At 44.1% G+C, this 23,055-nt stretch overlaps 2 protein-coding genes across 7 annotated transcripts in view; one reads left to right on the top strand and one right to left on the bottom strand.

The window, feature by feature from the left end:
- Positions 1 to 836: 836 nt before the first annotated feature.
- Positions 837 to 22,142, bottom strand: LOC113899083 (acyl-coenzyme A thioesterase 4-like). 3 transcript variants are annotated; one of them, XM_027552371.1, is made up of 6 exons: positions 21,664 to 22,142; positions 20,829 to 21,452; positions 17,349 to 17,551; positions 15,085 to 15,229; positions 2,584 to 2,786; positions 839 to 1,664 (listed from the first exon to the last, which is right to left on the bottom strand). In XM_027552371.1, exons 2-6 carry the CDS (start codon positions 21,412 to 21,414, stop codon positions 1,074 to 1,076), a joined length of 1,728 nt encoding a protein of 575 aa, XP_027408172.1. In that variant the 5' UTR covers positions 21,415 to 21,452; positions 21,664 to 22,142; the 3' UTR covers positions 839 to 1,073. The 3 variants fall into 3 exon arrangements, with proteins under 3 accessions (XP_027408173.1, XP_027408172.1, XP_027408174.1); XM_027552372.1 differs by lacking the exons at positions 15,085 to 15,229; positions 17,349 to 17,551; positions 20,829 to 21,452; positions 21,664 to 22,142 and adding an exon at positions 4,539 to 5,163 and having other exon boundaries at positions 837 to 1,664; XM_027552373.1 differs by lacking the exons at positions 15,085 to 15,229; positions 17,349 to 17,551; positions 20,829 to 21,452; positions 21,664 to 22,142 and adding an exon at positions 5,022 to 5,155.
- HEATR4 (HEAT repeat containing 4) overlaps positions 21,386 to 23,055 on the top strand; it is a 48,122-nt gene continuing 46,452 nt past the window's right edge. For 2 of the 4 annotated variants that reach the window (XM_027552368.1, XM_027552367.1), the window contains exon 1: positions 21,386 to 21,474. The gene's annotated coding sequence lies outside the window, so the exon portion shown is untranslated. The remainder of the gene's footprint in view (positions 21,475 to 23,055) is intronic. The other 2 variants (XM_027552365.1, XM_027552366.1) reach the window with 2 other exon arrangements.

The following is a 23,055-nucleotide window of genomic DNA, read 5'->3' as shown; positions in this document are numbered from 1 at the left end:
CTCTGTCCACCTGATGCAAAGAGCTGACTTACTGGAAAAGACCCTGATGCTAGGAAAGACTGAAGGCAGGAGGAGAAGGGGATGACAGAGGATGAGATGGTTGGATGGCATCACTGACTCGATAGACATGAATCTGAGCATCCTTCAGGAGTTGGTGATGGACAGGGAAGCATGGCATGCTGCAGTCCATGGGGTCGCAAAGAGTCGGACACAACTGAGCAACTGAACTGAACTGAATGACTCACCTTTGTAACAGAGTTTGACTAAACTATTCTAGAGTCAGATATTCCCCTTATTTTTTTATTTTTATTATTTTTTGGTTGCGCTGGGTCTTTGCTGCTGGGCATGGGCTTTCTATAGTTGGGGTGAGCGAGGGCTACTCTCTGTTTGCAGTATGTGGACTTCTCATTGCAGTAGCCTCTACTGTTATGGATCAAGAGCTCTAGGTTTGCAGGCTTCAGTAGTTGTGGCACATGGACTAGCTGCCCCAGGCATGTGGGATCTTCCTGGACCGGGGATCAAAATGGTGTTCCTTCCATTGAAAGGTGGATTCTTAACCACTGACCATGAAGGAAGCCCCTGGTGCTCCTTCTTACTGTAACTCCCCCTCCCAGGGAGCTCCTCTTTAATCTCCATGAGGAAAAAGTCAGGTCAGTCTGGCTTTCCTTCTATCAACACCTCTGTATATACTTTAGCCAATGAAAATTCTACTGTTATCAGTAATTGAACCACTGGCAAACACTGAATGGCCATTCTCTCCCAGTGATGGAAAAAGTAACCCAGTAGTTCTGTGACTAAAAATGTTAAGTAAAAAAAAATTTAGATGGAAACACAAATCTTAAAAGTACAGATACTTTTTACTATTTTGTATTATATACCTCTATTGAATCTTCAACAATAGGCATGCATTACATTAGAAAAATTTATAATGAAATAAAAATCCACAAAGTTACCTAAAATATCTCATTAATACCAATGACATGAATTTAGTGTTGTTCAGGGGACAGATAAGATTATTAAACACTAAAATCCAACCTTGAATCTCTCTCTCCTATCAGTAACAGAGCAGTATATTACAATTTGGGGGAAGGTCCAAGGTGTTTGGTGAAGAAGGTTAGAATTTCCTTCCACGCATCTACCTGGGCCTTAGAATGAGCCCTGGGCTCCCCACCCCACATCACGGGTTTGTCCAATAATTTGTGCAAAGAAGCTGGGCACATGGGAAAATAAGGAGGCTCAATGTAGTGCCCGGTCCCAGGATAAGAGATGATCTGGGGTTTTTCCTTTCCATGGGCCTGTAACCGTTCAGAGGCTATCTGGGCATAAAGCTCACTCCTCCAGTTATGGTCATCCTGACCAACAATGAAGAGGATGGGCCCCTGGGCCTTCTCTATTGGAATCATGCAGGGGTTCTCACATCCCCCTATAATATCATTCCTTATATCCACAATGTCTAGGAGGCCAGAGAAAGCTACCTTCACTCGCCTCAGGTCATGGCCCAGTGGTGGAATGTTGCTGTCCTTGTAGTGTATGACTCTGTGTCCACTGAACCCAGATCCATTGATGGAAACTGTGGCTGAGATGTTCTTCAAAAATGAGGCCATGGAGAGACAAATATCAGCCCCTAAAGAAATGCCCAGAAGCCCAATGCGTGTGCCCTTTATCTGGAAGAAAAGAAGAGACAAGAGTCAAGAACTTACCCAAGGGAAAAATGTTTTTCTAAATGCAACTAGAGATGCTGCTAGCTTTAATTTGTAAACTGGCCACAAGACACTCAACCTCAGTTTACAGAGGAGTTTCTTCCCATATAAAGACTATCTTGCTGGACACATGGCAAACAAATTCAATGGTAAATTTGGGATGATGGCTTAGTTGCTAAGAACTGTAGCCTGCCAGGCTCCTCTGTCCATGAGACTCTCCAGGCAAGAATACTGGAGAGGGTGGCCACTTCCAGGGAATTTCCCCCACTCAGGGGTCAAACCTGCATTCCAGACAGATTCTTTACTTGACTGAGCCATGAGGATGGTTTGCAAACTTCCAGAGAGTCAGACACTAGAGAATGCTGAGTCATGGAGCCTGGCAAGTTCAGAGCCTTATGTTCTTCGGTATCTAAGTCTGTTACAAGAAGTGAATCATTATCAGACCACTTCTAAATATATACTAAAAAATGGTTAACTTAACAGAAGCAAAGTACGACTGCAGAGTCCAATTAAGGAGTTCCTATCTTCTGAAATGGGTGGACAAGTTTCAATCATCTGAGAACATACCCTCCTATCAGAAAAATATTAAAAAGCATTCAAAGTGAAAAAATTAGAAACTCCACTTTCTCTCAAAAGAAATTTTCGTATCACTACCTAATATGTTGAAATAAAACTTCACATGAATTTTACAATGAATTCTGCACTATTAACCCATCTGACAAAGAAAGGGAATGGTACTTTAGGCGCTAAAACCAAGGAAGTCTCTGAAAGAAATCTCTGTGAAAGAAGCACAGAGCAGCACCAGTGCACTCAGCAGGTGAGTGCAAAGGGACAGCTCTCTGGGGGTGGTCCTGAAGAGAATGATGAAGGACATCAGGAGAACCTGGCTGTGTTGAAGCATGTAGCACAGGGCTTCTTCAAAATACTCCAGGTGTATCATGTCAAATTTCTTGGGAAGATCATCAAAGTCATAATAAGCTAGAGCCAATGTGGCAAAGCCGTGGCCAGCCAAAAGACTGGCCCGATATTCCAATAGGCCTCCTCCAATACCGAAGATGTCAATGATCCCTGGGAAAGGTCCAGATCCTAGAGACAATAATATTACAAAGGGAAAATATTATATAATTTAATGAATTTGCTTTCCATGCTAAACATCACTAATTATTAGAGAAATGCACATCAAAACTACAATGAGATACTCACCTCACACGAGTCAGAATGACCATCATTAGAAAGTCTACAGATAAGTGCTGGAGACGGTGTGGACAAAAGGGAACCCTCCTACACTGTTGGTGGGAATATAAGTTGGTGTAGCCACTATAGAAAATAGTATGCTGCTGCTGCTGCTGCTGCTAAGTCGCTTCAGTCATGTCCGACTCTGTGCGACCCCAGAGATGGCAGCCCACCAGGCTCCCCCGTCCCTGGGATTCTTCAGGCAAGAACACTGGAGTGGGTTGCCATTTCCTTCTCCAATGCATGACAGTGAAAAGTGAAAGTGAAATCTCTCAGTCATGTCCGACCCCTAGCGACCCCATGGACTGCAGCCTACCAGGCTCCTCCATCCATGGGATTTTCCAGGCAAGAGTACTGGAGTGGGGTGCCATCGCCTTCTCCGATGGAAAATAGTATGGAGGTTCTCAAAAAACTAAAAATAGAGTTGCCATATGATCCAACAAGGAGAAGGCAATGGCAGCCCACTCCAGTACTCTTGCCTGGCCACCACAAGTCTGTTCTCTGCATCTGTGAGTCTGTTTCTGTTTTGTTGATAAGTTCATTTGTGTCGTATTTTAGATTCTACATATAAGTGTATCATAAGAGGGAGGGTGTGTTGCAAAGCAAAGAAGTGGGAGTTTGGGGTTAGCAAACTAGTATATAGAAAATGTATAAATAACAAGGTCTTACCATAGAGCACAGGGAACTATATTCAATACCCTGTGAAAAACTATAATGGAAAAGTATATATATATATATGTATAACTGAATCACTTTGCAGTACAGCAGAAATGAATACATTGTAAATCAACTACACTTCAATTTTTTAAAAAGAGCCTGCTTTGCTTTTAGAGATCTTTCTAAACTATTAGTTCCTGTGAATCAAAGGGAAGATAACAGTTCCCTGAGTCATTATTGAATACAAGTTCCTTTTAGGGAAGGGAGTCCAAGGAAAATATATACGGTAACTTATCGATGCGTTTACCCCCCATATTATTATACAACAAATTATCTCAAAGGTTCTAAGAATCTGTAGTTGTAGGCAAGAATAACCAAGTTAATAATCTTGCAAGAAAACTTTCGTATTGTGTTGCATCAACACGACTCTGTGTGTATGTGTACTTATATTTCAAATGTCACTTGACCAGAGGAAAGAAAAAGAGATACCCAGTGAGGCTTTAGGTAGGGAAGGCAGTGAAGTCTGAAAAGTGATCTGTGGTAGAGAGGAGCATGAAAAAGTAGGTAAGGGGCCCAGTGTACGCAGGACACTAGAGAAGAGTGTCCTGGCAATAGGTTCCATCATATTGTGTAAGATCTAGATCTGTAGATTAATTATTAATGGCAAAATGAACCTACGGACCCCATCCAGTCCTTTTTTTTTTTTTTTTTAATTTTCATAACAGTATCCACCTCTTTGGGATACAGAGGTTAAATGAGATAATGCAAGCAAACCGCGTAACAGAGTGCAGAACAAACCAAAAGCCTCCATTGTGGCTGTGAGGTCACTGATTTAGTCAACATTCTCTTCTCTGACCCTGATCCCAAGCCACCCTTCCCGGGAAGCGGTATCACAAACCGAGACGGCCTAGAGAACACGATCGCCAGGCCCCAGCACCCCAGGCCCACCTGGCGGCAGGAAGAGCGTGGCGCGCACCCGGCCCGCGCGCACCGGCTCGCGCCGCACCCCGGGCGCCAGGAAGTCGCGCTCGTGCACCGCCCGGCCCAGAAGCCGCTGGGCCTTGGGCTCGTGACCGTCGAGCACCTCCAGCTCCACGACGAAGGGCGTCTGCACATCCCTCTTCAGAAATCGCCAAAAAGGCTTCTCGGGCTCCAGAGCCCAAAAGAGCCCCATGGGCTCGAGCCCCGCGAAGCTGCCGCCCAGCGCGGGCGCGCGCTCCAGGTCCAGCAGGCCGGTGGCGTCGGCGCAGTAGCGCGCGTGGGCCCTGAAGAGCGCGCCCTTCTCGTCGCGCAGGGACGCGCGCAGCGTGACCGGCTGCCCCGGGGCCAGGCCGCGCACAGCGATGCGCACGGGCTCGTCCCAGCGGCAGCGGCCCGCGGGCTCCAGCGTCACTGTCACTGTCATTCCAGACGCACAGTCGCAGCCCATACCCTGAATGTGAAAGCTTAGGTCGCTTCCGGTGTCCCTTCCCAGGCCGGGTGTGCGCTCCCAGTGGACCGACGAGGTCAGGCGTCGCCTTGGCGCCGGGGAGCGGTCAAAGGCTGAGGCGCCTCCGGAGGCGTCCTGGCGCTTCCGGTCCGTGTACCTCCTCTAGCCGGCAACTTGCCTGACTAAAAGTCGTTTTCCTGGCGGGACGCGCAGGGATGTCCTGGTGTCCTGTGGGGTGCCAAACCCGCCCGCGGAAGCCTCTTTTCAGCCTCAAACCTCCCGCACTCGTGGGGGTAATTGATTCATGGTGAAACCAGAGCTGAGTGACTTTAGACAGAATTCCAAGACTTGTAGCCCCTCCATAGAAAAGGACAACTTAAAACTTTCCATGAATTATAACGTACATACCAAAAACGTGCATAAATCTTAAGCGTACAGTTCAATGAATTCCCAAAACCCGGACGTACTTAGTTGGGTATCCAAGCACAGGGATTCAGAAACATCACTACCAGCATTCCAGAAGCCACGCTCCTTTCTACTCCAGTCGCTTTCCCATCCCCAAGGTACTCTGAGTCCAATAAAACGGGTTGGTTTTTCCCAACTCTATTTTATGGTGATGAATCCTTCAGTCTGCCTTCTTTAGCGTCTGATTTTATTCTCACATTATGTATTTGAGATTCATCAATACTGTTGGGAGCAGTTGTAGATTTTCCATGATCACTGCCAAATAGTATTGCATTTTGTAATCATAAAAGTATTTGTCAAATTTTACTGACTATAGACATTTGATAATTCCCAACTTGGGATTCTTAGATATAGTGCTTCATTTTGGTGAAGTGAATACCAAAGATTGAAATTGCTGTATCATAGAGATTGAGAACATTCAGTCTTCGTAGACACTAAACATCAACGTTTTGAATGTGACCCTGGCAGCAATACAGATATGATGTCCAAGGATGTATTTTATATTTACTACAATTTATATATAGTATAGTAATGACTGTGTGCGCTGTGTGTGTGCTCAGTTGCTTCAGTCACGTCTGATTCCTTGCAACTGTACAGACTGTCCTTGGGATTCTCCAGGCAAGAATCTTGGAGTAGGTTGCCCTTTCCTTCTCCAGGGTACTCCATTGCTAAGGAGTAATGGCTACTCTTGTTAAATTGATCCATCTTGTTAAATTGTGTGTTTTACATTCACAATTTAACAAGTCTGTAAAACACTGGGAGTATTTTTCACATATTCGAGAGGAGGAACCTGAGGCTTGGAGAATGTTAAGCTACTGAGGATTAACGTCTAACTGTCAGAGCCTTGACAGACTCCAAATGTGGAACTCAACAGTGAGCAGCAGCATTGGGGTGAAATATATTAGAATTCTAGCCCTGACTTCATCACTGACTAGTTCTATAATCTCAAGTAAGTTTATATCTTTTGGGGTTTAAGAGTTCTTGTGTTTAACATGATGAAATTCTCCTATATGGGGATCAAAGATGACAGTGTATGTGAAAGGCTTTGAAGAATACTAGGAAGCAAAATATCATGTTTAATTTCATAGTACCCAGAGATTGAGCACATCTGTGTTTTGTTTCTCATGCTCAGTCACTCAGTCATGTCGGACTCTTTGTGACCCCATGAACTGTAGCCTGCCAGGCTCCTCTGTCCTTCGAATTTTCCAGGCAAGAATACTGGAGTGGGTTGCCATTTCCTTCTTCAACTGTTTCTCACGGTCTCCGGATAATTGTCATAGGTTTGCACAGTGCTTCTAAATTGCTCTGTAAGGAAAAATCAATTTTTTATGAAGGACAAAAATATGTACTTTGAAAAACAGGTGTAAGCAATGTTGAAAAGATTACAATGTGAAATGATAGTCTACTGTCCCTCCAGCTGCCACTTTCCCCCAAATCTGAGTGCTTCCAACTAGGTTTTATTTCCAGATGTTGAAGAATGTATGTAAGTGGGCATGTGAACCTATTCATTTTTAAAATATTTCTTTTCGGCTGTGCTGAGTCTTTACTGCTGCTTGCTGGCTTCCTCTAGTTGTGGCAAGCGGCGGCTACTCTCTCGTTGCAGTGTGCAGGCTTCTCCTTGTGGTGGCTTCTCTTATTGTGGAACCTGGGCTGTAGATGCACGTGCTTGAGCAGTTGTTGTGCACAGGCTTAGATCCCCACCAAGGATCAGAGCTGTGTCCCCAGCACTGGAAAGGTTAAGCACCGGACCACCAGGGAAGTCCCTTGCCTCCTCTTCTGGATTTAGTAAGTTTTTCCTTTTTTTCTTGTGTTCTCTTCATTTGTGAATTACATATTATTTATTTTAGTAGTTACTCTTGAATTTTTGAAAAGAATCGTTACTCTTGAAATGTTAACAGTGTGGACAATTTCTTTACCTTTCTCTCAATATGAAAGACACCTTAGAATACAGTTTTACCTCACTATCCGATTTGTTTTAGGACCCCAGACAATACCAAAATCTACAGATACTTAAGTCCCTTATATAAAATGGAGTAGTGTTTGCATCAGATCAGATCAGATCAGTCGCTCAGTTGTGTCCGACTCTTCGCGACCCCATGAATCGCAGCACGCCAGGCCTCCTGTCCATCACCAACTCCTGGAGTTCACTGAGACTCACGTCCATCAAGTCAGTGATGCCATCCAGCCATCTCATCCTCTGTCGTCCCCTTCTCCTCCTGCCCCCAATCCCTCCCAGCTATCTCTAGATTACTTATAATACCTAGTATTATGTGAAAGAAAGTGTTAGTTGCTCAGTCGTGTCCGACTCTTTGCGACCCCATGTGGAGAACTATTGACCTTGAACACTTCAGGGGCCGGGGCACTGACTCTGCATGCAGTTAAAGTCCAAGTATAACTATAGTTATCCCTTTGTACCTGTGTTCCCTTCCATGTATTCAAGCAACAGCAGCTGGTGAAGTACTGTAGTACATGTTTTTTTTTTTTTTTTAAGTTCAAAAAAAGCAAAAAAAGAAAGAAAAAAGTTCACATGTAGGCAGACCTGTGCAGTTCACACTGTGTTGCTCAAGGGTCAGATGTGTTTTCCATATTATTTCATCATAACCTCTTAATAGTTTTTAATTTCTATGACTCCTTTTTAATCTAAGTTGTTTGGAAACAACTTTTGTATAAATTGAAAATTTTCACTTTTTCCCCAGATAGGCCTTCTTGGTGGTGCTAGTGGTTAACAACCTACCTGCCAATGCAGGAGACATAAGATGCAGGTTCGATCTCTGGGGTCAGGAAGATCCTCAATAGGAGGGCATGGCAACCCACCCAAGTATTCATGCCTGGAGAATCCCATGAACAGAGGAGCCAAGCAGGTTACGGTCCATAGTGTCACAGACTCAGACATGACTGAAGCAATTTAGCATGCAATTTCTGCACAGTAATAAGTATCAGTTCAGTTCAGTTCAGTCGCTCAGTCGTGTCCGACTCTTTGCGACCCCATGAATCGCAGCACACCAGGCCTCTCTGTCCATCACCATCTCCCAGAGTTCACTCAAACTCACGTCCATTGAGTCAGTGATGCCACCCAGCCATCTCATCCTCTGTCGTCCCCTTCTCCTCCTGCCCCCAATCCCTCCCAGCATCAGAGTCTTTTCCAATGAGTCAACTCTTTGCATGAGGTGGCCAAAGTACTGGAGTTTCAGCTTTAGCATCATTCCTTCCAAAGAACACCCAGGGCTGATCTCCTTTAGAATGGACTGGTTGGATCTCCTTGCAGTCCAATAAGGGTGGGAAAAAACTTAAAATGCAAATCAGCAGTCCTGTTTTTCACCACTGCCCTATAAAAAAGTCCCATGTTCTTCAAGCAGCCTCTTTTAACTATCTCTATTTTCACTTGTTTTTATGGTTACCTTCATTGTATTAAATATTATGCATGTTTCTCTATTTCATAATTTTTGCATTTTATAGTTATTTACTGACTCATGAACATTCAACCTACTCTTTCTTCTTCCTCCAGGTGTTTGATAGATGTAGTATTATTTTTTGTTATTCTGTTGGTTAATTTTGTAATTTTAAATACCATATTTGTGTTTATTTCTTGCCCCATCAAATTTCAACTAAATCTATGACTTTGAAAGATAGAGATATTATTAACCCTATGTTTTCCAATGTGTTTAAATTCCACTTTTACTCTCTCTGGTAAACCTCTTATTAATTCCCATTTTTCTCCAACTGTATTTAAAAAATATAGTCTGAATCATTTCTACTGTGAATGAAAAATATTGCCTGCCATATCAGTAAACAAAGGATGTTCCAGGCATCAGGCCAGTACAGCCACCCCTAAAAGTGACACTGAGGGAACTCAGAATGGAGACAGACAGGCTTCCCCTGAGGTGCATCCTGGGGAGACAGACTGGGAAAAAAACAGGATACTGGCCCTACATTGCTTACATCTCTTTTATACTTTAATAAAACTAAGATATATATCAAAGGAATTATTTCAATACGCCCAGACTCATGTATCTTCCTAAACATAAAATAGAACTTAATTTATTAACTTGAGACACCTAGTTTTCTTTAACAGTAATCTTTTGATGTTCCCAACTGCCCAGTCACTGTTGCAAAAACCCTACATAACCTGAAAGAAAGAAAGTGAAAATGTTAGTTGATCAGTCGTGTCCAGCTCTTTGTGACCCCCATGGACTGTAGCCCACCAGGCTCTGCTGTCCATGGAATTCTCCAGACAAGAATACTAGAATGGGTTGCCATTCCGTTCTCCAGGGGATCTTCCCAACCCAGGAATTAAACCCACGTCTCCTTCATTGCAGGCAGATTCTTTACCAACTGAGCCACTAGGGAAACCCTATATAACCTGGCTCCTCCCTTACCTCTTTGGAACAGTCTCAGAGTTGAGAGGCTGTGTCCCAGGCTGAAGTCCTCAGTTTTGTCCACCAAATAAAACATAATTCTCAACTTTCAGGTTTGGATTTTTCAGTCAACACTACTCTTGGTACTTTATTACTTCTTAATGTTCTGAACATTGTCAACTTTTGTAAATATTTAAGAGTACTTGAAAAGGAGATGGAAACAGTGGAAACAGTGTCAGATTTTATTTTGGGGGGCTCCAAAATCACTGCAGATGGTGACTGCAGCCATGAAATTAAAAGACACTTACTCCTTGGAAGGAAAGTTATGACCAACCTAGACAGCATATTAAAAAGCAGAGACATTACTTTGCCAGCAAAGGTCCATCTAGTCAAGGCTATGGTTTTTCCAGTAGTCATGTATGGATGTGAGAGTTGGACTATAAAGAAAGCTGAGTGCTGAAGAATTAATGCTTTTAAACAGTGGTGTTGGAGAAGAGTCTTGAGAGTCCCTTGGACTGCAAGGAGATCCAACCAGTCCATCCTAAAGGAGATCAGTCCTGGGTGTTCATTGGAAGGACTAATGCTGAAGCTGAAATTCTAATACTTTGGCCACCTGATATGAAGAGCTGACTCATTGGAAAAGACCCTGATGCTGGGAAAGATTGAGGGCAGGAGGAGAAGGGGACAACAGAGGATGAGATAGTTGGATGGCATCACTGACTCAATGGACATGAGTTTGAGTAAACTCTGGGAGTTGGCAATGGACAGGGAGGCCTGGCGTGCTGCAGTCCATGGGATCACAAAGAGTCAGACATGACTGAGTGACTGAACTGAACTGAAAAAAAGATGTACTATCTGTCTATTGGAAACAAAGCTTCCTACTCTCTTTCTCTCTCTGACTCTATCTAATCAAGTTAATTATATAGTTCATATCTTCTATATCTTCACTTATTGTTTATCTTACTTCTGTCAGTTTCTGAGTAGTTTAAATACATACATCATTGTAGGAAATCTCTAAGTTATTTCTTCAGTTCAGTTCAGTCACTCAGTCATGTCTGACTCTTTGTAACCCCATGGACTGCAGCACTCCAGGCCTCCCTGTCCATCACCAATTCCCGTAGCTTGCCCAAACTCATGTCCATTGAGTCAGTGATGCCATCCAACCATCTCATTCTCTGTTGTCCCCTTCTCCTCCTTAGAGGGTAACAGGCAGGAAGGCCAGGGGTCTCTAAATGGAGGAGATAGGCTGCAAGTGTCAGAATTTTTTCTCTCTCTTAAGCAGCAGGAGGAAACAAACTAGTGTTATATTTTTCCCCCTCTCTATACAAATTTAAAAAGAGGTTTCTCTTAAAATTCTGTGTTGCCATAATGACACCTGGTTCCACCTGAACTTTTCTCAAACCTTGAGCTAACCAATGCATTTTTCTTATGGAAATGTTTGTCTTGAGCTATGTTAATGTACTCTGCATTTACTCTAGACTCTATCTTCAAGTTGGTTCCACCTAAAGGCTCAGATTTAGGCTCAGAACCAACTTGACAAACCAGTATGTTATACTCATACATTGCTCTCCCAGTCTGTGTTAATGAAACTATATATTTGTATGGTAATCTGCCTTTCTTCAAGATTCATGTCAATCATTTTATGGCCCGGGATGACTCACCTGGTGCCATTCTCTGAGTTTTGATTTCTTTAATTAGCAGACTGCTAGTAGCTATATAACATCCAGCTAAAGACTAGCAAGAGGGTACTCTTTCTGCCCTCTTCTGATGTCCACGTCAGAAGCTTTCTCTATCTCTTTTATACTTTAATAAAACTTTATTACACAAAAGCTCTGAGAGATCAAGCCTCATCTCTGGTCCCAGATTGAATTCTTCTCTGGAGGCCAAGAATCCCGGCATCTTTTGTGGTTCAGCAACAACCTTTCATTCCCGCCTTCAATCTTTCCCAGCATCAGGGTCTTTTCAAATGAGTCAGCTCTTTGCATGAAGTGGCCAAAGTATTGGAGTTTCAGCTTCAGCATCAGTCATTCCAATGAATATTCAGGACTAATTTCCTTTAGGATGGACTGATTGGATCTCCTTGCAGTCCATGGGACTCTCAAGAGTCTTCTCCAGGAGCACAGTTCAAAAGCATCAATTCTTCGGTGCTCAGCTTTCTCTTTGGTCCAACACTCACATCCATACATGACTACTGGAAAAACCATGGCTTTGACTAGAGGGACCTTTGTTGTCAAAGTAATGTCTCTGATTTTTAATATGCTGTCTAGGTTTGTCATAGCTTTTCTTCCAAAGAGCAAGCATCTTTTATTTCATGGCTGCAGTCACCATCTGCAGTGATTTTGGAGCCTAAAATAAAGTCTCTCACTGTTTCCATTGTTCCCCACTATTTGCCATGAAGTTCTGGGACCAGATGCCGTGATCTTAGTTTTCTGAATGTTGAGTTTTAAGCCAACTTTTTCACTCTCCTCTTTCACTTTCATCAAGAAACTCTTCAGTTCCTCTTCACTTTCTGCCATAAGGGTGGTGTCATCTGCATATCTGAGGTTATTGATATTTCTCCCAGCAATCTTGATTCCAGGTTGTGCTTCATCCAGCCCAGCATTTCACATGATGTACTCTGCATAGAAGTTAAATAAGCAGGGTAACAGTATACAGCTTTGATGTACTCCTTTCCCAATTTGGAACCAGTCTGTTGTTCCACGTCTGGTTGTTGCTTCTTGACCTGCACACAGGTTTCTCAGGAGGCAGGTAAGGTGGTCTGGTATTCCTATCTCTTTAAGAATTCTCCACAGTTTGTTGTGATCCACACAGTCAAAGGCTTTAGCACATTCAATAAAGCAGATGTTTTTCTGGAATTCTACTTGCTTTATCTATGATCCAGTGGATGTTGGCAATTTGATCTCTGGTTCCTCTGCCTTTTCTAAATCCAGCTTGAACATCTGGAATTTCTTGGTTCACATACAGTTGAAGCCTAGCTTGGAGAATTTTGAGCATTACTTTGCCAGCATGTGAGATAAGTGCAATTGTGTGGTAGTCTGAACATTCTTTGGCATTGCCTTTCTTTGGGATTGGAAGGAAAACTGACCTTTTCAAGTTCTGTGGCCACTACTGAGTTTTCCAAAGTGCACTGCTGCTGCTAAGTCACTTCAGTCGTGTCCGACTCTGTGCCACCCCATAGACGGCAGTCCACCAGGCTCCACCATCCCTGGGATTCTCCAGACAAGAACACTGGAGTGGGTTGCCATTTCCTTCTCCAATGCATGAAAGTGAAAAGTGAAAGTGAAGTCTCTCAGTTGTGTCTGACTCTTAGCGACCCCGTGGTCTGCAGCCTACCAGGCTCCTCCGTCCATGGGATTTTCCAGGCAAGAGTACTGGAGTGGGGTGCCACTGCCTTCTCCCCAAAGTGCACTATCTGCTAGTAAACAGATTATATGGAACTCCTTTTCTACTGAATAACCGTCTCTATTTTCCAAGTTTCCTAGGAATTTTTATTACTTTAGATTCAGAAAAACTAAAGAAATCCTATCAGTTAAGACACATATCAGAAGCCATATCTCTCTGAATTCTTTTCTAATTTTCTACTCAATAGTTGGTAGTTTCACTGGTCCCCTACATAAGACATGCCTGTGGCATCTCTATTCCCCCTTTTCTTACCTCCTCCATTGCAAAATAATTTGAAGAGGAAGCCATCTTTGTGTCATTTGAAACACATGGTCTACAGATTTGACTTGGTCATTCATTAGCTGCCAAGTCTCTGATGCTTTTGCTTTTCATCACTCATGTCAGCCCCAGAATTTCTAGAGAAGCTGGATTCTCCAGCTTGGTTAACTAGAGATTTCTTCAATTGTCATGGAACATGCTATTTACAGAAAGTGGTGGAAAGAGAGATATAAAGATAGGAAAGAGGAAGGGGGAGGGCAAATCACACACATATTGTTAACAAACAAGGGAAGGGGTGTAGGCATTTTGAGTTGCCTGTCAGCTCCTGCAAATCTATACCACTAGGTTAAAGCCACAGTTTAAACATGGTTCCAGATCTACACTTTCAACATTAGTGCTCTGAAACCACCCCTACCCTCACACTACAAGTTCATGAAATCCACTGAAAACTTAGGTAGAAGAAAGAAGAGCCACTTCCTTTCCCTGTGGCTGGGGTTGTTACCCTGCAGAAAGCATGGATGAGCTTAACAAAGAGAGAAGAAACTGGATGTGGGGAGACTGAGTCCCAGCTCTACAAGTACCATGCAAAAATTTTTCTGAGTCTTGGTTTCTTCATCTGTAAAATGGAGATGACACCTGCCTCACAATGGGACAGAAGAAAAACTACTACTAAGTAGTAATCTAGCTAGTAATTTACAGCTAAAATGTTCACTTTCATTCTTAAAGGAGACACTCAGTCTGATAATATTTTTGATATTTTATATGATTTATATACATATATAGCAAAATCACTTATTAACAAATTATACAAATTCAAGTATAACTGATTCAAGAAACTACTGAGCAGCAATTGTACACCAGGTATTATTCTTCGTTTCAGAACTAAAGCCTTGTCAGTTATGTGTTGTTAGGTATTAAAGGGCATGCTTTCTCCACCTGCTGTGGTGTCTCTGTAGAATCATTCTCTTCCCAAACAAGTGAAAAAGTATGGAATTTATAAAAATCTTGAAAAATTCTCAATGAGTTCACTTTAATATTGAAGGGGGAAAATGTAATTATAGAAAAAAAACTACACATATACACTCATTGTGGCAGCTGTTCCCAGGATAGATTAGCATAAAAGATCACAGCTTTGCTGGAATTCTCCCCTTTTCCCCACCCAGGTGTTTATGGAAGAAAGTCTGGAGCTGCTGCCAAGCATCTACCTGGGCCCTGGCATGAGCCCTGGGCTCCCCTCCCCAGATGACAGGAGCGCCCACTATGGTGTGCAGGGAAGCCGGGCACAGGGGGAAGTAAGGAGGCTCAATGTAGTGCCCCGTGCCTGGGTAACAGATGACCTGGGGTTTTGCCTTCCCATGGGCCTGCAAGCGTTTAGAGGCCTCGTTAGCATAGAATTCACTCTTCCAGTTGTGGTCATCCTGACCCACAAGAAACAGGAAGGGGCACTCAGCCCTTTCCACAGGAATGAAGCTCTTCTGGTCAGGTCCTTCCAAAGGGCTGTTCAGGACTTCCACAATGTCTACAAAGCCATCTTTGGTCATCTTGATTCGATTTTGGTTGAAACCCACAGGCGGCATAATCTCACCTTTGTAGTGTAAGTTTCCACCTACATAGGCCACAGAGCCGTTGATTATGACGGCTGCAGAGATGCCCTTCAGGAAGGAAGCCATGGAGAGGCAGAGCTCGCCTCCTTTTGAAATCCCAAGCAGCCCAACTCCTGGACCCTTCACCTGAGAAAAGGTCAAAGGGAAAAGGAGAATGAGTCCATGAACAGTGCAGTGTGGCCAATAGTGTCTGGACTTGAGAGTCAGGGGAACTGAGCCTGAATCTGGGCTCTCCCAGTTATCAAGGTCTGCAGCCTTAGGATACTGGCCTTTCCTTCCTCTGTACTTGCTTTCCACAATTTCTCCATCACCAATCCTGGTGTCTTCAACAACCAAGTGGAGGACAACTGAATACTTTGGCCTCATAGTCCCTTGACCTCCAAACTTCCAGTGATCTTTTTCTCTCTCCCACCGAAGATACATACTCTCATTGTCATAACCTAAACTGAGTCATCAGTAAGTATATCATCTCCAAGATCTCAGCTTCAAGCATTCTACTCTCTAATCACCCTCCTATTTACCTCCAGTTTAGCCATTCTAGTAGTGCCCACTGCTATCTCTTTGAGACCCTGACCACCATTTCTTCACCATCAGTACCTCTCTCATGTTCTCACTTCCCACCTCATCCAGCTTAGATTTCAAGCTTCATCATTATTTTTACTCTCCTGCAAACACTGTTAACTACTTTAATTGGTCATACTTGCTTGAAAAAGTTCTAACCTCAGTTAAGTGCACTTATAATTCACATCCTCAGGGCCTGCATTTGTGCAAATGAACACTGCTACAGAAAAAAAACACCGCTTGTGGTGACACAACATATGTTCATGTCATGACCACAAATTTCCAATAAACATCCATGCTGCCCCTTAGTCCTGCCACGCATCACTGATGTTTGCTTTCCACTTCTCTTAAAGACCGTTTCACCTTGTCTCCTCCCTTTGTAAGCCCCTTTAACCCTTATTCCCCATTACTTTCATCCCATCCTACTTTATGGAGAAAATAGAAGCTATCAGGTAGGAACTTGTCCTCATTTCCCCTTCCAAGTGTGCTTAGTTCCACATGAAGCAAGCTCACTGCTTCCCTCCTGTTTCCTAAGTAGCTCTCTTCTTCTCCAAGGCCATCCCTCTGCTTGTCCTTGGGATCTCATCTACTCTCATCCTCAGTGACTTTGCTCCTGCAATGACTTCCTCTCTTTCCTTTGTAACTTTCTTCTCTACTGGCTCATCCCCATCAGTGTACCTCTTACATTTTAACTCTAGGTAAATTTTAGCTCTAGTACCTCTTGCATTTTAACAGTCCCTTGACCTCAAATCCACTCTGACCTAGTTTCTACTCCCTTCACAGCAAAACTTGTGGGAATCTTTGTAGTTATTTTATTTCTTCATTCACTACTCAGTCCTCTCCAGGGTAATTTGCCCTATTCCATAAGCACTACTCTTGTCAATCACCAAACACTTCTATTATAAATGGCCTTTTGATTAGCCTTTGAACAGCAGTCTTTTTTTTTTTTGTCATGGTTTCTACAAGAGCACCCTTAACTGATTTCAACCATTCATTTCTCATAAAAACACTGGAAATGAGATATTATTGTCATCTCAGTTTTTGAGAGGAAGAAACAGGCCCCAAGGTCATAAAGCTAGTTAAGTGGCAAAATTAAATCTCAAATTTAACTTTTCTCTATCAAACATATTGTGCGGGTTCCACTACACCCCGCCACCTTTTCTAAGAGCTCCAGTGGTTCTATTCATCTTGAAGATGGATTGAATTATAAAATAAGCAAGGTTCATCTTCTATTCCTCTGATATCCTAAACCTCTATTTCCTACTAGCCAGGTTCTTTGCCACCAGGTACCTCTTTAAAACTGAATACTGTGCTCTCAGATGGGCACATTAAGGAGAGGTTTGTTAAACACAAATATTTAAACTGGAGACAGTGATTTCCTTCCCCTTTTCCTCAACTTCCTGGGTCAAACCCAGGGTTCTCAATGTGTCTGGGCTTGTAATGAAATACTACAAAATACTGGAATATAAAATTCCATAATTTCAACCAGGACAACTTTACCAGCAGGAAATCTAGCAGTAATATCTAATCGCATGGAAACTCTCTGGGGAAAGTGACTATGAAAGGTAGTGTGGGTTGGGGGCAGGGAATGGTTGTCAAGAATTTGGTCAAGTTCTATGAAAACCAAGAGCCTTTCAGAGAAGGAGAACTGGTATGTAGAACATGAAACTAGAGAAGTTCCAACCTGAGGGTGATTAAGCAGGTTGTTCACAGCTTCTTCAAAGTACTCCAGGTGGAGGTTCTCCAGGCCCTTGGGGAGGTCTTCATAGTTATAATAAGCCAGCGCCATCACAGCAAAACCCTTCCCAGCCAGCAGACTAGCTCGATATTCCAGAAGGCCACCTCCAGCTCCCAAAATGTCCACAATCCCAGGAAAGGGCCCAGGTTCTTGGAAAGAAACAAAACACAAAACTAAACGATACTTGAAACTCTTTTCAGTGGTGGCAAAAGCCATTTTTGCCTATTTGGAGTTGTCAGAGTTTTCTGTTGACAATCAGAAATGCTAAACAACTCAGGTCTTCAAAGGTCCAGACTGTGGCACAGAATGTGGCTAAACCCACATTCCCCTCTATACCCAGTGCCTCAAAGCCGCACAGAGCTTTTCAAAGAGCATGTACTATTTTTGTGAGTAAAAATCAGTTACAGGACTTCCCCGGTGGTATAGTGGATAAGAATCCGCCTGCCAGTGCCAATGCTGGTTCCATCCCTGGTCCAGGAAGATCTCACAGGCTGCAGAGCAGCTAAGCCCCTGTGCTACAGCTACTAAGCCTGCCCCCTAGGGCCCGAGTGCTGCAACTACCGAAGTCTTCCTACCCTAAAGCCTGCATGCCGCTACAACTACTAAGCCCGAGTGCTGCAACTACTGAAGCCCAAGCACCCTCGAGCTCGTGCTCCACAAGAGAAGCCTCCACAAGGAGAAGTCCGAGCACCTCAACGAAGGGTAGCCCCCGCTGAACGCAACTAGAGAAAGCAACAAACCAGCAGGGAAGACCCAGTACAACCAATAAAACAAAAACAAAAAGAATTAAAAAATAAGTTACAGATGGGACTTCCCTGGTGGTGCAGTGGCGAAGAATCTGCCTTGCATGCAGGGGACAGGGTTCCATCATGGGTCGAGGAACTATGATCACACATGCTGAGGAGCAAGTAAGCCCCTGCACCACAACTACTGAGCCCATGTGCTGCAAGTACTGAGCCCAAGAGCCACAACTAGAGAGTCCACGCACCTTAAGGAAAGATCCCGAATGATGCAATGAAGATCCCATGTGCTGCAACTAAGATCTAATGTAGTGAAATAAATATTTTTAAAAACTAGTTACAGACAATGGAAACAGCAAAATCACTGCCCTCTCCTGCACCCCCTCCCAAACTGACAATGCCAAATGCTAGTGAGGATGTGGAACAACTGGATGCTTTACACATTGCTGGTAGTGTGAAAATTAGTGAAGGGGAACCTCACAATGGATCTGGAGGACAGAAAGGGAGCTCTCAGCAGTACCACTCCACATCAATTTTAGGAAGGATTGTCGATTACAAATCACAACAGAAGAATCATTAACAGGAAAGAATCATCAGTCACAGGTCCCAACAAAAAAAGATGTACATTGCATCCCTTCCAAGAAACTGACTACCCCAAGAACTCAGCCAGTGAGAAACCACTATCACCCTAAACTGTCACTTTTTGCCAATGGACTTTTGTTCAAAACAACTCCTCCCACCTTCCTCCTTTTTCTCTATTAAATAACTTTCCTCTTCTTGGCTTGTTGGGTTTGCCTATGGTTTTTGTCCTGTCTTGCTTATCTCAAATTGTAATTCTCTGTTATTTCCAAATTAACCCATTTTTTACTAGCCAAGTAACTACCTTTTATTTTTAAGGGCAACAGTGGGGATACACATTGATACATCACTTTGGGGAAAAACTGAGCAATTTCTTATAGAGTTAAACATACTTTATATAGTCAAACATAACTTAGGTTATAACCCAGCAATCTCACTTCCAGGTATTTGCCCAGGAAAAATGAAAATTTGTGGTCACACAAAAACTTAGATGCGTGTTTGCAGTGACTCCAAAGTCTTGGAACTCAAATATCCTCCAAAACGCAAATGAAATAACAAACTGGCACATCTATTTAATGGGAAACTTCTAAGACACAAGAAGAAGGAGCTACCAACATCTGGAGCAAGAAGAATGAATCTCAAATGTGTTGTGCTGGGCCCAAAAAGCTACCTACTGTGTATAATTCTAGTTATTTCACCTTTTCACTATTTACATAAAAAATTTGTAATTACAAATTTTAAGGAATAATTATAAGGCAAGTACTTTATTTTATATATATATAATTTTATTTATTGACTAGGCTGGGCCTTTGTTTCTGCTCCAACTTTTCTCTAGTTGCGGCGAGCCAGGGCTCCTCTCTGGCTGTGGTGCGAGGGCTTCTCATTTCAGCGCCTTCTCGTTGCTGAGCATGACTCTACAGTGTGTGGGCTTCAGTAGTAGTAGTTCCCAGTCTCTACAGCACAGGCTCAATAGTTGTGGTGCACAGGCGCAGTTGCTCTGCAGCACGTGGGATCTTCCCAAACTAGGGGTCAAACCCATGTCTCCTGCATTGGCAGGCAGATTCTTGAACCTTAAACTTTTCTTCCTAATGTTTTTCAGTTTTACAACTTTGCTTCTAACTTTCACAGTATATTAAGATTTAAGAAAGAGTAGATGAATAGCTGTGTTTCTTTTTTAGCAGTATATGCGAGTTCCTTTTCTTCCACATATTGGTCAAACACTGGTAATGTTAGACCTCTAAATTTTGAGAATGTTTAATGTCGTGTGTAGTCTTATTTTGCATTTCCTTCATTCCTAATGAGGATAAGTTTTTTTTTTTTACTTTTTCATTGGCCAGCTGCTTTTTATGAAATGGTAAAATTAACTGATAGTTCAGAAGATCTCCAGTGGATAGCAAGAGACCCTCCTTCATGCTGTTTTTGTTGTTTGGTTGTTAAGCGTGTCTGGCTCTTTGTGACCCCATGGACTGTAGCCCGCCAGGCTCCTCTGTCCATGGGAATTCTCCAGGCAAGATGACTGCCATGACCTCCTCCAGGGGATCTTCCCAACCCAGGAATCAAACCCGCATCTCTCAGGCTCCTGCATTGGCAGGCAAGCTCTTTACCACTAGCGCCACCTGGGAAACCCACCGTATCCCGGAGTTCGCTCAACTTCATATCCATTTAGTTGGTGACGCTATCTAACCATCCCATCCTCTGCTGCCTCCTTCTTTTGCCTTCAATCCTTCCCAGCTGGTCTTTTCCATCTGGTCTTTCCAGCTGGTCTTTTTCTTTGCATCCTTCACGCTAATTTTCTTAAATCTTAATATACCATGGAAGTTAGAAGCAACGTTCCAAAATTGAGAAATTTTAGAAAGAAAATGTTAAAAACTGGAAACTGCCTATAGTTGTTGTTTTCTCCCATTACAACTGTCTTCCCTTTCCTTGAGATGTCATTTCCCTGACCTCTGTTTTGGAGCGAATCACCTTCCCAGCCAGCCTTACGGTCCAGTCCTGTCTCGGGTCCGATCCTGTTTCAGGCCCCACGGACCTTCCGAATGTTATGAGCTACCTACTTATTACCTTCCTCTCTCACAAAGATAGATTAACAAGGAAGCTGGAGGCTCACCTGGTGGCAGGAAGAGCGTGGCGCGCACCCGGCCCGCGCGCACCGGCTCGCGCCGCACTCCGGGCGCCAGGAAGTCACGCTCGTGCACCACCCGGCCCAGGAGCCTTCCGACCCGGGGTTCGTGGTTGTCGAGCACCTCCAGCTCCACGGCGAAGGGCGTCTGCACGTCCCGCTTCACCAGGCGCAGCAAAGGCTTCTCGGGCTCCATAGCCCAGAAGAGCCCCATGGGCTCGAGCCCCGTGAAGCTGCCGCCCAGCGCGGGCGCGCGCTCCAGGTCCAGCAGGCCGGCGGCGTCGGCGCAGTAGCGCGCGTGGGCCCTGAAGAGCGCGCCTTTCTCGTCGCGCAGGGACGCGCGCAGCGTGACCGGCTGCCCCGGCGCCAGGCCGCGCACAATGATGCGCACGGGCTCGTCCCAGCGGCAGCGGCCGGCCGGCTCCAGCGTCACGGTCGTCACCAACCGAACAGTGGTCCAAGAGACTGGGTTACCAGTTCTCAGCTTTAGAGATCCTGCCAACTGCACCCAGGGCGTCGGGCCCCATCGGCAGAATCCAAAGTGCCTCAGGAGAGCCTGAGAGGAGGCCACCATTTTGCGCCTTCTTCAGATTTGGAATCAACTGAAGACGGCTGTGAAGAAAGTTAGAAACAGGTTAGAGATTGGAGAAGGCAATGGCACCCCACTCCAGTACTCTTGCCTGGAAAATCGCATGGATGGAGGAGCCTGGTAGGCTGCAGTCCATGGGGTCGCTAAGAGTCGGACACGACCGAGCGACTTCACTTTCACTTTTCACTTTCATGCGTTGGAGAAGGAAATGGCAACCCACTCCAGTGTTCTTGCCTGGAGAATCCGAGGGACGCGGGAGCCTGGTGGGCTGCCGGTCTATGGGGTCGCACAGAGTCGGACACGACTGAAGCGACTTAGCAGCAGCAGTAGCAGAGATTCTCTAGCGGAAGCCTGCTTATTGGCAGGCTAAGCGCCCAATGCGGCAGAGCGGCTGCTGTGTCGTTTGGAGGGCCTCGGAGTCGTGCCAATCAGTGGCCTGCATTTGAAAGCAAGACCGAAAACAGACTCACAGGAACTTTATGCCGCGAAAGAATTCCCTAGCTCTGCGTCTCAGGAGCTGTTTGGCTTGGGCTGCGTGGGCTGTACGAGTGTTGCCCTTGCAGGCACCTGGCACTTAACTCAGTCAGACATGAATGAGCGACTGAACAACAACAAATCTATGGTGCAACATAGACTGAACAACAAAAACACTATGGTGTTTTGCTTGTATATTATTTGTGTATATACTTATTTTTCCACACCATTCCACAACTAACGGGCCTGGTGTCTTACTAGCTGTGTGATCTTACTTTCATTCCTTCAGTTCAGTTCAGTCGCTCAGTCATGTCCAACTCTTTGCGACCCCATGGACTGCAGCAGGCCAGGCCTCCCTGTCCATCACCAACTCCCGGACTACTCAAACTCATGTCCATTGAGTCGGTGATGCCATCCAACCATCTCATCCTCTGTCGTCCCCTTCTCCCCCTGCCCTCAATCTTTCCCAGTATCAGGGTCTTTTCAAATGAGATATGAGTGTAAAAATAGCCCAATGAGGTGATAGTTGTTATTTTGTTTTCTTGAGTCTCATGTTGCTCCTTTTAGGGAAGCATTATCTCCCTCTCACCCTGGACTTCTCACCTTTTCCCACTTTTTCTTAAGCTGTCTATTCCATCCAGTGGTGAATTTTTTAGGAAATTTAACTGCAGACCCCTTCTAAGGTCTCCTACCTGATTTTGCATTCATGAATGTACATGCTTTCTATTAGAGAAAACTTGGAAGTTGTATAAGCTTCAAGGTCACAAAACCTGTTTGCCTCTGTTCCTAATAAAAGCCACCTCCATGAACTTCCCAGACAAGACTTTTTGCCTAGTTTCAAATATTCACAACTCCCGTTTGCTCTAATTACTTTTGTAATAGTTCTGTAGGATACTTCGCAGTATATTTTGTGCACAAGAGTCTCAGAAACAAGAAACTTATGAGCAAATTAAGTCCCCAGAGAAATGAACTGATTTGCTGAAGGTCACACAGCTAGAAAGTGGAAATTCTGAGATTTATACCTTTGCAGTCCAATTCCATCTGAACCATCATTCTTTGCTTCTCACATGATGTTCTAGTTGAGAAGATGTGAGAAACAGAGGCTCATATACTGTTGGTGGATGCATATACTGGTATGATCTTTTCAGAGCA

The sequence above is a fragment of the Bos indicus x Bos taurus genome, chromosome 10, assembly GCF_003369695.1.
Source record: "Bos indicus x Bos taurus breed Angus x Brahman F1 hybrid chromosome 10, Bos_hybrid_MaternalHap_v2.0, whole genome shotgun sequence".
In the NCBI taxonomy this organism is placed as follows: Eukaryota; Metazoa; Chordata; class Mammalia; order Artiodactyla; family Bovidae; genus Bos; species Bos indicus x Bos taurus.
This window is presented reverse-complemented; position numbering and strand designations above follow the sequence as displayed.